Source organism: Mastomys coucha, unplaced genomic scaffold (genome assembly GCF_008632895.1).
Source record: "Mastomys coucha isolate ucsf_1 unplaced genomic scaffold, UCSF_Mcou_1 pScaffold21, whole genome shotgun sequence".
Taxonomy (NCBI): Eukaryota; Metazoa; Chordata; class Mammalia; order Rodentia; family Muridae; genus Mastomys; species Mastomys coucha.
Genome location: NW_022196904.1, coordinates 139,187,026 through 139,203,609, shown reverse-complemented (window position 1 = coordinate 139,203,609; position 16,584 = coordinate 139,187,026). Strand labels below are relative to the sequence as shown.

The window sequence follows — 16,584 nt, the reverse complement described above, 5'->3', positions numbered from 1 at the left end:
CTGTTCTCTGTGGGCTGAGAATAAAGTCACTCACTCAAGTCAAATAGTTTTGACCATAGCAGGAAATCCGTATCCAAAAAATGAGCCTACAATTCATTTCTTGGTGCACAGAACTATCAACTGTCAGCTTAGCTACGATGGAGGTAAAATCCTTTGGTGATGTGAGGGTCACTGAAGTACAGCCTTATTACAATGAAACCCAATGTCTAAATATTGTTCTTATGTTGGGCTTGTACCACAATAAGAGCCAAGATTTTAAAGTCTACTAAATACAAAACAAACAAAAAGACTTTATATATTTATGTTCATTTAAGAAAATACTAGTAGTGATGTATTGTTTTGAAGTATACAGCTAATATGTTTGGAGTTATTTAAAATTTATATTGAGAAAAATGTATTTTCACTATTGCTATAGATGAGCATCTACATAAGACTGTTAAATTGATTGTTGTTTTATATCAAACAACTTATATAATACTCATTTTTATTGTTATAATATTTTATAAATTTTAAAGAATATGACAAAAATACCCTATCAATATGTACTACATTTGTGAATATGTACATCCAAAAAAATCAATAAACTTTCAAAATAAAAAAAAAAGGAAATGCAATAGAACGCAGGAAAACAGGTACAAACACAAAAATCACATAAGGAATTACAGGAGAAAACAAGTAAACAAGTAGAAAACATTAAAGAGGAAACACAAAAATCTTTTAAAGAATTACAGGAAAACACAGTCAATCAGGTAAAGGAATTGAAAAAACCATCCAGGATCTAAAAATGGAAGTAGAAACAATAAAGATATCACAAAGAGAGAGAACTCTGGAAATAGAAAACCTAGGAAAGAGGTCAGGAGTTATAGATGCAAGCATCACCAACAGGATACAAGAGACAGAAGAATCCCAGGAGCAAAAAATACCATAGAAAACATTGACACAACAATCAAAGAAAATGCAAAATGAAAACAGCTTCTAACTGAAAACATCCAGGAAATACAAGACAGAATGAGAAGACCCAACCTAAGGATAATAGGGATAGAAGAGAGTGAAGATTCCCAACTTAAAGGGTCAGTAAATATCTTTAACAAAATTATAGAAGAAAACTTCCCTAACCTAAAGATAGTGATGCCCGTGAACATGCAAGAAGCCTACAGAACTCAAAAGTAGATTGGACCAGAAAAGAAATTCCTCCTGTCACATAATGATCAAAACACCAAATGCACAAAACAAAGAAAGAATATTAAAAGCAGTGAGGGGGAAAAGTCAAGTAACATATAAAGGCAGTCCTATCAAAACTACACCAGACTTCTCAACAAAGACTAAGAATGCCAGAAGATCCTGGGTGGATGTCATACAGACCCTAAGAGAACACAAATGCCAGCCCAGGCTACTGTACAAAGCAAAACTCTCAATTACCATAGATGGAAAAATCAATGTATTTGATGACCAAACCAAATTCATACAATATCTTTCCATAACTCCAGCCTTCCAAAGGATAATAAAAGGAAAACTCCAAAACAAGGAGGGAAACTAGAAATGGAAAGAAAATAACCTTCTTCTAACAAAGCAAAATGAAGATAACCACATAAATATAATTCCATCTCTAACAACAAAAATAACAGGAAGCGACAATCACTTTTCTTTAATATCTCTTAACATCAATGAACTCAGTTCCCCAATAAGAAGACATAGACTGACAGACTAGATACATAAACAGTGACAAAGACAGACACTACCTCACAGTAAAAGGCAGGGAAACAATTTTCCAAGCAAGTGGTCCCAAGAAACAAGATGGAGTAGCCATTCTAATATCGAATAAAATTGACTTTCAACCTAAAGTTATCAAAAAAGATAAGGAGGGATACTTCATACACATCAAAGGTAAAATCTACCAGTAAGAACTCTCAATTCTGAACACCTATGCTCCAAAGGCAGAGGCGACCACCTTCATAAAAGAAACTTTACTGAAGTTCAAAACACACATTGCCCCTCACACCATAATAGTGGGAGACTTCAACACCCCACTCTCATCAATAGACAGGTCATGGAAACAAACTAAACAAAGACACAGAAGTTATTAACAAAATGTATTTAACAGATATCTATAAAACATTTAACCCTAAAACAAAAGAATATACCTTTTTCTCAATACTTCATGGTACCCTCTCAAAAATTGACCATATAATCAGACACAAAACAGGCCTCAACAGATACAAGAAGATTGAAAAAAACACGTGCATCTTATCAGATCACCATGGAGTAAGGCTGGTCTTTAATAACAACAAAAAGCCCAAATACATGTGGAAGCTGAACAACATTTGACTCAATGATTAGTTGGTCAAGGAAGAAATAAAGAAAGAAATTAAAGACTTTTTAGAGTTTAATGAAAATGAAGAGACGCCATACCCAAACTTATGGGACACAATGTATACTGGCTGGTTTTGTGTGTCAACTTGACACAGGCTGGAGTTATCACAGAGAAGGGAGTTTCAGTTGGGGAAGTGCCTCCATGAGACCCACCAGTGGAGCATTTTCCCAATTAGTAATCAAGTGGGTAGGGCCCCTGTGGGTGGTGCCATCCCTGAGCTGGAAGTCTTGGGTTCTATAAGAGAGCAGGCTGAGCAAGCCAGGGGAAGCAAGCCAGTAAAGAACATCCCTCCATGGCCTCTGCATCAGCTCCTGCTTCCTGACCTGCTTGAGTTCCAGTCCTGACTTCCATTGTGATAAACAGCAATGTGAAAGTAAGCTCAATAAACCCTTTTCTCCCCAACTTGTTTCTTGGTCATGATGTTTGTGCAGGAATAGAAACCTTAACTAAGACACAATGAAAGCAGTGCTAAGAAGAAAACTCATTGCTCAGAATGTCTCCAAATGAAACTTGAGAGAGCATACACTATCACCTTGACAGCATATCTGAAAGCTCTAGAAAAATAAGAAGCAAATTCACCCAAGAGTAGTAGGTGGCAGGAAATAATCAAACTCAAGAATTAAATCAACCAAGTGGAAACAAAAAGAACTATACAAAGAATCAACAAAACCAGGAGCTGGTTCTTTGAAAAAATCAACAAAATAGATAAAAACTTAACCAGACTAACTAGAGGGGACAGAGACAGTATCTAAATCAACAAAATCAGAAGTGTAAAGGGAGACATAAGAACAGAAACTGAGGAAATCCAAAAAATATCATCAGGTCCTACTACAATAGCCCATACTCAACAAAAGTGGAAAACCTGGATGAAATGGACAATTTGCTAGACAGATACCAGGTACCAAAGTTAAATCAAGAAATAATCTAAACAGTGCCATATCCCCTAAGGAAATAGAAATGCCCAGGACCAAAATGCCCAGGACCAGATGGGTTTAGGGCAGAATTCTATAAGACCTTCAAAGAAGACCTAATACTAATACTCCTCAAACTATTCCACAAAACAGAAACAGAAGGTACTCTACCCAATTCATTCTATGAAGCCACAATTACTCTAGTACCTAAACCACATAAAGATCCAACAAAGAAAGAGAAATTCAGACCAATTTCCCTTATGAATATTGATGCAAAAATACTCAATAAAATTCTTGCAAACTGAATCCAAGAACACATCAAAACAATCCATCAAACATGAACAAGTAGGCTTCATCCCAGGGATGCAGAGATGGTTCAATATATGGAAACCCATCAATGTAATTCACTATATAAACAAACTCAAAGAAAAAAACATACGATCATCTCATTAGATGCTGAGAAAGCATTTGACAAAATCCAGCACCCCTTCATGACAAAAGTCTTGGAAAGATCAGGAACTCAAGGGCCATACTTAACATAGTAAAAGCAATATACAGCAAACCAGTGGCCAACATCAATCAAAATGGAGAGAAAATTGAAGCAATCCCACCAAAATCAGAGACTAGACAAGGCTTCCCACTCTCTCCCTATCTATTCAATATTGCACTTGAAGTCCTAGCCAGAGCAATTATACAACAAAAGGAGATCAAAAGGATACAAATTGGAAAGGAAGAAGTCAAATTATCACTATTTGCTGATTGCCTTAGTCAGGGTTTCTATTCCTGCACAAACATCATGACCAAGAAACAAATTGGGAAGGAAAGGGTTTATTCAGCTTACTTCCACATTGCTGTTGATCAGCAAAAGAAGTCAGGATTGGAACTCAAGCAGGTCAGGAAGCAGAAGCTGACACAGAGGCCATGGGGAGATGTTCCTTGCTGGCTTGCTTCCCCTGGCTTGCTCAACCTGCTCTCTTATAGAACCCAAGACTTCCAGCCCAGAGATGGCACCACCCACAAGGGGCCCTCCCCACTTGATCAATAATTGAGAAAATGCCCCACAGCTTGGTCTCATTGAGTCATTTTCCCAACTGAAGGTCCCTTCTCTGTGATAACTCCAGCCTGTGTAAAGTTGACACACAAAACCAGTCAGTACACTGATGATAAGATAGTATACTTAAGTGAACTCAAAAATTCCACCAGAGAGCTCCTAAATCTGATAACTAACTTCAGCAAAGTAGCTGGATATAAATTTAACTCAGGCAAATCAGTGGCCTTCCTCTACATAAAGGATAAACAGGCTGAGAAAGAGATTAGGGAAACAGTACCCTTCACAATAGTCATAAATAATATAAAATACCTTGGTGTGACTCTAACTAAGCAAGTAAAAGACCTGTTTGACAAGAACTTCAAGTATCTGAAGAAGGAAATTGAAGAAGATCTCAGAAGATGGAAAGATCTCCCATGCTCGTGGATTGGCAGGATTAATATAGTGAAAATGGCCATCTTGCTGAAAGCAATCTACAGATTCAATACAATCACCATCAAATTCCAACTCAATTCTTCGCAGACTTAGAAAGAGCAATTTGCAAACTCATCTGGAATAACAGAAAACCCAGAATAGTGAAAGGTATTCTCAACAATAAAAGAACTTCTGGTGGGAATCACTATTCCGGACCTTAAGCTGTACTACACAGCAATTGTGATAAAAAAAAACTGCATGGTATTGGTGCAGTGACAGACAGGTAGATCAATGGAATAGAATTGTAGACCCAGAATACATACACCTATGGTCACTTGATCTTTGACAAAGGAACTAAAACCATAAAGTGGAAAAAAGACAGCATTTTCAACAAATGGTGCTGGCTAAACTGGAGGTTAGCATGTAGAAGAATGCAAATCAATATATTCCTATCTCGTTGTACAAAGTTCAAGTCCAAGTGGATCAAGGACCTCCACATAAAACCAGATACACTGAAACTAATAGAAAAGGAAGTAGGGAAGAGCCTCGAGCACATGGGCACAGGGGAAATTTTCCTGAACAGAACATCAATAACTTATGCTCTAAGATCAAGAATTGACAAATGGGACCTCATAAAATTACAAAGCTTCTGTAAGGCAAAAGACACTGTCAATAGGACAAAACAGCAACCAGCAAATTGGGAAAACATCTTTACCAATCCTACATCTGACAGAGAACTAATATCCAATATATACAAAGAAACTCAAGAAGTTAGACTCCAGAGAACCAAATAATCCTCTTAAAAAATGGGGTACAGAGATAAACAAAAAAATCTCAACTGAAGAATACCAAATGGCTGAGAAGCACCTAAAGAAATGTTCGACATTCTTAATCATCAGGGAAATGCAAGTGAAAACAACTCTGGATTCCACCTTACACCAATCAGAATAGCTAAAATCAAAAACTCAGGTGAGATCAGAAGCCTTCAAGGTTGTGAAGAAAGAGGAACAATCCTTCATTGCTGGTAGGATTGCAAGCTAATATAACCTCTCTGGAAATCACTTTGGTGGTTCCTCAGGAAATTGGACATAGTACTACCAGAGGACCCAGTTATATCACTCCTAGCTATATACCCAGAAGATCCTCCAACATGTAATAAGGACACAGGCTCCACTATGTTCATAGCAGACATATTTATAATAGCCAAAAAAGGGAAACAACCCAGATGTCCCTCAACGGAGGAATGGATACAGAAAATATGGTACATTTACACAATGGAGTACTACTCAGCTATTACAATGAATTTATGAAATTCTTAGGGAAATAAATGGATCTGGAGGATATTATCCTGAGTGAGGTAACCCAATCACAAAAGTACACAAATGGTATGCACTCACTGATAAGTGGATATTAGTCTAGGAGCTCAGAATACCCAAGATACAACCCACAAACCACAAGAAACTCAAGAAGAAGTAAGACCAAAATATGGATACTTAGATCCTTCTTAGAAGAGTGAATAAAATACCCATGAAAGGGGTTACAGGGACAATATGTGGAGTAGAGACTAAAGGAAGGACAATCCAGAGACTGCCCCACCTGGGGATCCTTCCCATATATAATCACCAAACTCAGACACTATTGTGGATACCAACAAGTACTTGCTGACAGGAGCCTGATGTAGCTGTCTCCTGAGAGGCGCTGCCAGTGCCCAACAAATAAAGAAGTGGAGGCTCACAGCCATCCATTGGACTCTGCACAGGATCCCCAATGTAGGAGCTACAGAAAGGACAGAGAAGCTGAAAGGTATTGCACCCTCATCAGAGGAACAACAGTATGAACTACCCAGGACCCCCAGAGCTTCTAGTAACTAAACTACCAACCAAAGAATACACATGGTGGGACTCATGGCTCCAGCTGCATATGTAGCAGAGGATGGCCTTGTTGGTCATCAATGGTAGGAGAGGCCCTTAGTCCTTTGAAAGCTCTTTGCCCCAGAGTAGGGGAATTCCAGAGCTAGAAAGCAGGAGAGGGTGGGTTGGTGAGCATGGGGAGGTGGGATTGGATAGGGGTTTTGTTCAGAGGGGAAACCAGGAAAAAAAGAGAATATTTGAAATGTAAATAAAGTATCTAATAAAAATAAGAAAGAAAGAAAGCCCACATACACATGGGCTGAACAACACTCTACCCAATTATAACTTGGTTAAGAAAAAAATAAAGAAAAAATTAAAGACTTTTTAGAATTTAATGAAAATGAAGCCACAACATATCAAAACTTATGAGACACAATGGAAACAGTGCTAAGAGGAAAACTCATACCTCAGAGTGCCTCCAAAAAGAAATTAGAGAGAGCATACACTAGGAGTTTGACAGCACAACTGAAAGCTCTAAAACAAGAAGAAGCAAATAGACACAAGAGGAATTGACAAGAGAAAATAATCAACCTCAGGGCTAAAATCAATCAAATGGAAACAAAAAGATCTATAGAAAGAATCAATGAAACCAGGAGCTGGTTCTTTAGAAAATCAACAAGATAGATATGCCCATAGCCAAATTAACCAGAGGGCATAGAGACAGTATCCAAATCAATAAAATCAGAAATAAAAATGGAGACGTAACAACAAAACCTAAGGAAATCCAAAAATTCACCAGATGCTACTACAAAAGCCTATACTCAACAAAATTGGAAAATCTGAATGAAATGGACAATTTTCTAGACAGATACCAGGTACCAAAGTTAAATCAGGATCAAATAAATAATCTAAACAGTCCAATGACTCCTAAAGAAATAGAAGGAGTCATTGATAGTCTCTCAACCAAAAATAAATAAATAAATAAAAAATAAAAAAATAAAAAGCCCAAGACCAGATGGGTTTAGTGCAGAATTCTATAAGACCTTCAAAGTAGACTTAATACCAATACTCTTTAAACTACTCCACAATATATACATAGAAGGAATACTACTCAATTCATTCTATGAAGCCACAATTATTCTGATACAAAAACCACACAAAGACTCAACAAAGAAAGAGAAATTCAGACCAATTTCCCTTATGAATATTGATGCAAAAATAATCAAATACTTGCAAATTGAATCTAAGAACACATCAGAACATCATGATCAAGTAGGCTTCATCACAGGGATGTGGGGATGGTTCAATATACAGAAATCCATCAATGCAATACACTATATAACCAAACTCAAAGAAAAAATCATGTGATCATCTCATTGGATGCTGAAAAAGCATTTGACAAAATTCAGCACCCCTTCATGAAAAAAGTCTTGGAGAGTTCAGGAATTCAAGGCCCATACTTAAATATAGTAAAAGCAGTACACAGCAAACCGTAGCCAACATCAAACTAAATGGAGAGAAACTTGAAGCAATCCCACTAAAATCAGGAACTGGACAAGTCTGTCCACTCTCTCCCTACCTTTTCAATACAGCACTCAAAGTCCTAGCCAGAGCAATTAGACCACAAAAGGGGGTCAAAGGAATGCAAATTGGAAAGGAAGAAGTCAAATTATAGCTATTTGCAGATGATATGATAGTATACTTAAGTGACCCCAAAAATTCCACCAGAGAACACTTAAACCTGATAAGCAACTTCAGCAAAGTTGCTGGATACAAAATTAACTCAAACTAATGAGTGGCCTTCCTCTTCTCAAAGGATAAACAGACTAAGAAATAAATTAAGAAAACAATACCCTTCACAATAGTCACAAATAATATAAAATACCTTGGTGTGACTCTAACTAAGCAAGTGAAAGATCTATGAAAACAACTTCAAGTTTCTGAAGAAAGAAATCGAAGAACATCTCAAAAGATGGAAAGATCTCCACTGTTCATGAATTGGCAGAATTAATATAGTAAAAATGGCCATCTTGCCGAAAGCAATATACAGATTCAAGGCAATCCCCAGCAAAATTCCAAAACAATTCTTCATAGAGTTAGAAAGAACAATTTTCAAATTCATTTGGAATAACAACAACAAAAAAAAAACAGAATAGTGAAAACTATTCTCAACAATAAAAGAACTTCCAGAGCAATCACCATCCCTGACATTAAGATGTACTACAGAGCAATCATGATAAAAACTGCATGGTATTGGGACAATGATAGGCAGGTAGATCAATGGAGTAGAATTGAAGAACCAGAAATGAACCCACACACTATGGTTACTTGATTTTGACAAAGGTGCTAAAACCATCCAGTGGAAAAAAGACAACATTTTCAACAAATGGTGCTGGATAAACTGGCAGTTACCATGTAGAAGAATGCAAATAGATCCTTTCTTATCTCCTTGTACAAAGCTCAAGTCCAAATGGATTAAGGACCTCCACATCAAACCAGATACACTGAAGCTAATATTAAAAAAAAGTAGGGAAGAACTTCAAGCATATGGGCACAGGGGAAATTTTCCTGAACAGAACACGAGTGGCTTGTACTGTAAGATCAAGAATCAAAAAATGGAACCTCATAAGGTTGCAAAGCTTCTGTAAGGCAAAGCACACTGTCATTAGGACAAAGAATAAGACAAAAGGGCGACCAACAGAGTAGGTAAAAGTCTTTGCCAGCCCTATACCCAATAAAGGGCTAATATCCAATATATACAAAGAACTCAAGAAGTTAGACTCCAAAGAACCAAATAATCCTATTAAAAATGGGGTACAGAGCTAAACAAAGAATTCTCAACTGAGGAATACTGAATGACTAAGAAGCACCTAAAGAAATGTTCAACATCCTTAATATTCAGAGAAATGCAAATGAAAACAACCCTGAGATTCCACCTCATACCAATCAGAATGGCTAAGATCAAAAACTCAGGTGATAGTTGATGTTGGCGAGGATGTGGAGAAAGAGGAACACTCCTCAATTGCTGGTGGGATTGCAAGCTGGTACAACCACTCTGGAAATCAGTTTGGCAGTTCCTCAGAAAATTGGACACAGTACTACCTGAGGACCCAGCTATACCACTCCTAGGCATATACCCAGAAGATGCTCCAACACATAATAAGGACACATGTTCCACTATGTTCATAGCATCCTTATTTATAATAGGTAGAAGCTGTAAAGAACCCAGATGTCCCTTAACAAATGGATACAGAAAATGTGATATGTTTACACAATGGAGCACTACTCAGATATTAAAAACAATGAATTCATTAAGTTCTTAGGCAAACTAGAAAATATCATCCATAGTGAGGTAACCCAATAACAAAAGAACACACATGGCATACACTCACTGATAAGTGAATATTAGCCCAGAAGTTCAGAATAATCAAGATACAATTCACAGACCACATGAATCTCAAGAAGAAGGAAGACCACAGTGTGGATACTTCTGTCCTTCTTAGAAGAGGGATCAAAATAACCATGGTAGGAAATACAGAGACAAAATTTTGGGCAGAAACTGAAGGAAAGGCTATCCAGTGACTGTCCCACCTGGGGACCCATTCATATGCAGTTACCAAACCCAGACACTATTGTGGATGCCAACAAATGCTTGCTGACAGGAGCCTGATATAGCTGTCTCCTGAGAGGCTCTAACAGTACCTGACTAATCTAAATAATATAGAAGTGGATGCTCATAGTAGCCATCCATTGGACTGAGCAAAAAGTCCCCAATGGAGGAGCTAGAGAAAGAATCCAAGAAGCTGAAGGGGTTTGCAGCCCCTTAGGAGGAACCACAATATGAACCATCCAGTACTCCCAATGCTCCCATGGTTAAACCACCAACCAAAGAGTACACATGGAGAGACCCCATGGCTCCAGCTGCATACGTAGCAGAGGATGGCCTGATGGGACATCAATGAGAGGAGAGGATATTTGTCTTGTGAAGGCTGTATGTCCCAGTGTAGGGGAATGCCAGGACAGGGAATCGGGAGCGGGTGGGTTAGTGAGTGGGAGAGGGGGGGTTTTGGAGGGGATACAATTTGCAATGTAAATAAAGAAAACATCTAATAAAAAAAAGAAATCATGGAGGTAGTCAGAAGACAATGGAGGTAGAGAAGGAGCTGAGCATTCTATATAATAATCCTCTGGCAGCAGACAGGCACTCTGTAACACATTGGGTATACCTTTAACAGAAAACCTCAAAGTTTGCCCCCAGAATAACACTCTTTCTCCAACAAGGCCACACTTTCTTCAACAATGTCACACTTCCTAATGATGTCACTCCCTTTGTGCACTCAAACACATGAGACTTTAGGGATCATACCTATTAAAACTACCACATTCCACTGCATATCCCCATAGGCTTGTAGCTATAACATAATGCAAAATACATTTATTTCAACTTCAAAAGTCCCCACAGTCCTAACAATATTTAAAAGTACAAAAATCAAAGTCTCTTCTGAGTCTCATCCAATTTCTTAATTGTAATCCCCTATAAAATTAAAATCAAAATTCAGATCACATATTTCCAACATATAATGGCACAGAACATAGATTTCTTTTTGAAAACAAGGGATGGGATCATAGTGAGGAAACACTGGATCAAAGCAAAACAAAAAAAATCAGCTAGGCCAACTCCTGACCCTACATATGATGTCAAAAATGCTCTTCAGATCTCCAAGTTTTTTCATCTTTGTTGACTACAACACACTTCTTTCCCTTGGGCTGTTTTCATTCCCTGTTGGCAGCTTTCCTCAGCAGGTATCCTATGGCTTTGGCATCTCTAACATCTTAGCGTTCCAAGGCCTTCCAGGCTTCACGTATGTAGTTTCACATAACAACCTTCCACAGCTTCACATTGTGGCTAATCTGACCTCCATATTGAGACACCATGTCACACACATGTCCTCAGCAGCTTTCTTTACTTCAAGATGAAATTTTCCATAAACCCTTTCTTCTACTCTTGACTCTAAAGCCAAAACTATGTGACTGAATCTGTCAAGTTTTTCTTATTCCCGGGGCTATAACCTAGTTCGCTTATTCAATCACATCTTTGCCAGCTTTCTATTTTCTATCATTTTTTTCACTGCCTAAGATTGGCTGTCTTGTAAACTGTTGACCACAAAGTCATAGATTTGCATGCCTCTATCTCCTGAGTGCTGGGATTAAGGAATGTATCACCAGGTCTTGAACTAAACTGTAGTTTAATTCCCTTTCACATGATGGAAGCTTAGTTGGCTGGGATCTTACCCTGAGGTCATCATTCCCTTTATTTCACTTAATATCTTCAAACTGTTTATCTCCTTAAACACAGGATTTAGCTCCATTTCACTTCCTGATGCATCTTTTCTCTTTGAACCATACATTTTGCATTTTTCCTATGTCAGTTTCCTCCTTTTCATCAAAAAGTTCTTCATAAAAGAACTTTATACAATAAACTCTACATGGCCTGTTTAGAGATTTTGTTTGCTAATGCAATTAATCAAAATCGTTTCACATTAGCCTTCAGCAGACTCTTTAGACAAGGGCAAAAAGCAGCCAAATTCTTCATCAAAATATGATGAACAGTCTTTACGTCGGATACTAACATTCTTCTTCTACGAGTCACACCCCCACAGTTCAAGTCACCCACAGCAGCATTTTCTTCCACCTTCCTACTAGTATGGCCAACTAAGCATTGCTCAAGTATTCCACTGCTTTTCTAATCCTGCTGGGGGCCAGCCCTGAAAATGGCCAGGTGCCCTAAAGGACATAAGGAGTTGGCAAATGAGGAGTCAGTCAGGATTTGGGAAAATCTTGCTTCCAGAGTGACTAGCAGTCAGAATGCTTCATTGTTTAAACAGAACTCAGTAGACAGGAATAGATTCATGTTGTTCCAAAATATAGATTATATCGTTTTTGTCCCCAGATATGCAATTTAATATCCTCTTGCTCATAAGTTTATTCATCATTAATAAACAGTGACAGAACAGAATTATCTTTTAAAATCATTATCCATATCAATCCTATAACCCAATATTTAATAATCTTGTGATTTCAAAGGGACTAGACAGAAAGAAACTCTCCAAGCCTGCCTGGAAAGATTGTCATGTCCTGAGCATTGTATTATTAACTCTTAATGGAGAGTGAAAAACAAGAAAAGGCTTTTAATCTGGTCAGCTACCATCTCCTCTAGTTCAACAAATGCTGTTTACCTTTTTAAGTTTACTTTGTTCCTGGGTAAGTATATAGTATATATGTACCAAGAATATCTTGGAGTCAGATCCTCATAAGATCTATGGCATCTTTAGAGTCACAACTTCCAGGGTGTGAATAACACTTTGAAGTAGGTCAGATATAGCTATCTCCCAAAAGAGAGAGGGGTAATATGCTCAGGACTTTTCTTGGGAAATATTAGAAGCTATTTTCCTAAGAGAATGGTCAAGAGATTCATAAGAAATTTTCCATCAACCCAATATCCCAAGTTGTACATCACACCTTCTCAAAGGAGAAAGGTAAGGAGGAATGAGGGAAGATGCTATGTGTAAGAGGTCTGGGAGGAGAGGGGATGGTGATTGGTATGTAATATGAATAAATAAATAAATAAATAAATAAAATATAAACCCTCCGAGCAACACGTGGAGATCATGACAGAAACTGGAAGACTGCACAATAGTGATTGTATCACTTGGTTCAGCTTTGCTGGATCTTTCTCAAGCATCTATGCTGGCTTTGGGACTATCACTGTTCCCAGTAGATATGGCTGTGCCATAATCAGAGTCCCAAAACATACATTCCTACAAAGAAAATGGTCAGGACTCTCAAAAATTATCCCAGTCCCTGGGACCAGCTTCTCTTAGTCAGGCTTTTATTGCAGTGCAGACATCATGACCATAGGAATTCTAATAAAAAAAAAACATTTAAGTGTGGCTGACTTAAAATTCAGACTTCAGACCATTATCATTATGGTCAGAAACATGATGGCATGCAGGCAGGTATGGTGCTGGAGAAGGAGCTGAGAGTTCTACATTTTGACCTTCAGGCAGCAGAAGGTGACTGTGTTACACATTGGGCATAGCTTAAGAGTAGATCTCAAACCCTGTGCACACAGTGAAAGACTTCCTCCAACAAGGCCAAACCTACTCAAACACTGTCACACATCCTAATGATGCTGTTTCCTATGGACAAAGCTTTAGAATGCATGAGTCGATGGAGACAGTACATACTCCAGTTACCACAGAAGGAAAGCAGTATGATTATATTTTAGTTTATATTTTTAATAATAATAAAAAGAATTTGAAAGAAGGTGAAACATCCTTATAGGTTTACTCAAAGAAACAATGATTATTTATCCAAGACCAGCACAAGATAAAGCCAATCAAAATTCCAGCGTAGAATTGCAACATATCTCAGGAGTCTCCACCCCTAGCTGAGGATCTATTGGGAATTGATGGTTTCTAGGGGAGGGACTATTGTATTACTTTAGAAGTATGGCCAATACTAGGGTGTCTATACCCCAATACACACATAGGCAATATTCACCAAACAATAGAATATGAACAAAAAAAAAAAAAGAAAAAGAACAAGAGTTTTGGAGAAAGGTGTTCTCAGGCCTCTTAGAGGAAGTTGTAGAACACAAAAAGGATAGAATTATCATTGTGCAGTGTTTGACATGCAAAAAAATTCTAAAAATAAATACTAATAAAATGTATTTAAAAGAAGTTGTTGTGTGTCAAGTTAGATTAGTTGTTAGATTAAGTGTTCATGTGTTCTGAAAGGTCAGCATTATTCTGCTTTGATGGCAAATTTAAACTATCTATATGATTGTACATGCCACAGTAACAGCTGGAAATGTAGGCTCACGACAGAATGTATCTGCAGCACCTGTGATGCCCATGATTCAGAACAGGGTGTTACACAAAAATAAAAACAAACTCTCAGTAATTTGTATTCTTTTATAAACCAGAATGTGAGTAATTACTAGTATATTCCACTTGTGTATAGGGTCTAAGTCCAATTTTCAGTATTGCCAAAAGTATTCAAGTAAATAAATAAAATAAAAAACAGGAATCAGGCTTTATCTGAAATCTACCCTAAGGGGAGACTTTGAAGAAACCATGCAGTGATATATAAAATACAATAATAATAATTAATAATAATAATAATAATAATAATAATAATATCAAATCAGGCAATGGTTACAATATATGAGCATCTCTTGGCATAGGTTACAAATATAAGCTACAGAATTATAGGAAGATTCCTGGAAACAGGTTTGTTTAAGCTGTAGCTGAATGGAAAAGTCAGGTAATGATGAAAATTAAGCTGGAGAGGAAGATGGGGCTGTCACAGTGAAATTGGAAGCTCATGTTGAATAAATTGAGTTAATTTCATTGACAGATAGCCATGCTGATTTTCTTTTCTTCCAGTGGGACCTGGTTTGTGGATCTCAGGAACTGATTTCGGTGGCTAAATCTATATTCTTGAGTGGCGTGTTGACAGGAAATTTCTTAGGGGGACACTTATCAGACAAGTGAGTGTCTATTCTTTACAGCATTCTCTACATATCAATGTTTTCAACAACTACAGGTTATGTGTCATAGGTAGGGTATTTATTGCTGTGTAGAGACACCACAATCATGGAAACTCTTATAAAGGTAAGCATTTAATTGAGCCTCACTTACAGCTCAGAGGTTTAGACCATTATCATCATGGCAGAAGGCATGGTAGCAGGCAGGCAGACATGATGTGTATGAGGTAAATGAGATTTCTACATCCACAGGCAAAAGCAAGAGAGATCTCCTCTACCTGGCTTGAGTTATTGAAACCTCAAAGCCAACCACCCAGTGACACACCTAGTTCACCCAGTGAACCTCCTCCAATAACATATATTCTAACAAAGACAAATATAATACTGCCACTTCCTATAGTCCAATGAGGGGCATTTTCATTCAAACCAACACATTCCACTCACTGTCTCCCATAGTCTTGTAGTAATATCATAATACATAAATGCATTTAGTCTAACTAAAAAATTCCCCATACTCTATCACAGTATCAGCAATATTTAAAAGTCCAAACTTCAAAATCTCTTCTGAGACTTACCAAATACCTTACTATAATCCCCTATAAAATCAATATGAAAAAGCAGATCACACATGTCCAAAACATAATATCATATCATATCATATCATCATTCAAAAATTGAGGCAAGGGAGCTTATGGAGTTAAGTAATACACTAAAGCAAGACCTAAAACTGGCTGAGAAAACTCCAAATTCCTTTTCTCCTTGTCTGATATCAAAGATCTTCGGATCTCCAACATATTTTAGTTTTGTTGGCTGCAATACACTTCTTTTTGTGGGCTTGTTCCCTCTATTAGCAGCTCTTTTGCCTGGTAATCTACAATTCTGGCAACTCCAACATCTTGAGGTATTTAAAGAAATCAAGGATTCACCTTCACAACTTCACACAATGGCTTCTCTAGGCCTCCATGCATGGATTCCCCTAACATATACCTGGAATCAGCAGCTTTACTTAGTTGTGAAGGGAGATTTCATAACCCTTTTGTTATATTTTTTAACTCAAAAGCAAGAGCCACATGGCCAAAGCTACCAAGTTGGGCTGCTTGCTGGGGCTAAAACATGCCCCCTCAATTAAATAGATTTTCACAAGTTTTCCTTTTTCAGTGGTTTCCTTCAATGACTAAGCTTGGATGTCTTGGAACTTGCTCTGTAGACCAGGCTCAAACTCAAATATATGCCTGCCCCTCCCTCTCAAGTGCAGAGATAAATGGAGTTTGCCACACACCAGACCCTAAGCTTTTAGTTAATTCCTTTTCATGTGTTTGAAACTTATCTGGGTGGTGTCTTTCCATAAAGTCACCATATCCTTTATTCCATTTAACACCAGTCTTTCTTTAAACTCTTTCCTAGTGGTCCTTCCCTCCATACACTCTACGGTTTGGTTT

General features: G+C 37.6%; 1 protein-coding gene across 1 annotated transcript in view; it reads left to right on the top strand.

The window, feature by feature from the left end:
* The window catches only part of LOC116101398 (solute carrier family 22 member 19-like), a 41,491-nt gene that overhangs the window by 4,840 nt on the left and 20,067 nt on the right, over positions 1 to 16,584 (top strand). The window contains 1 exon segment of the mRNA XM_031384976.1: positions 15,045 to 15,154. Coding sequence (XP_031240836.1) covers positions 15,045 to 15,154 — 110 coding nt within the window.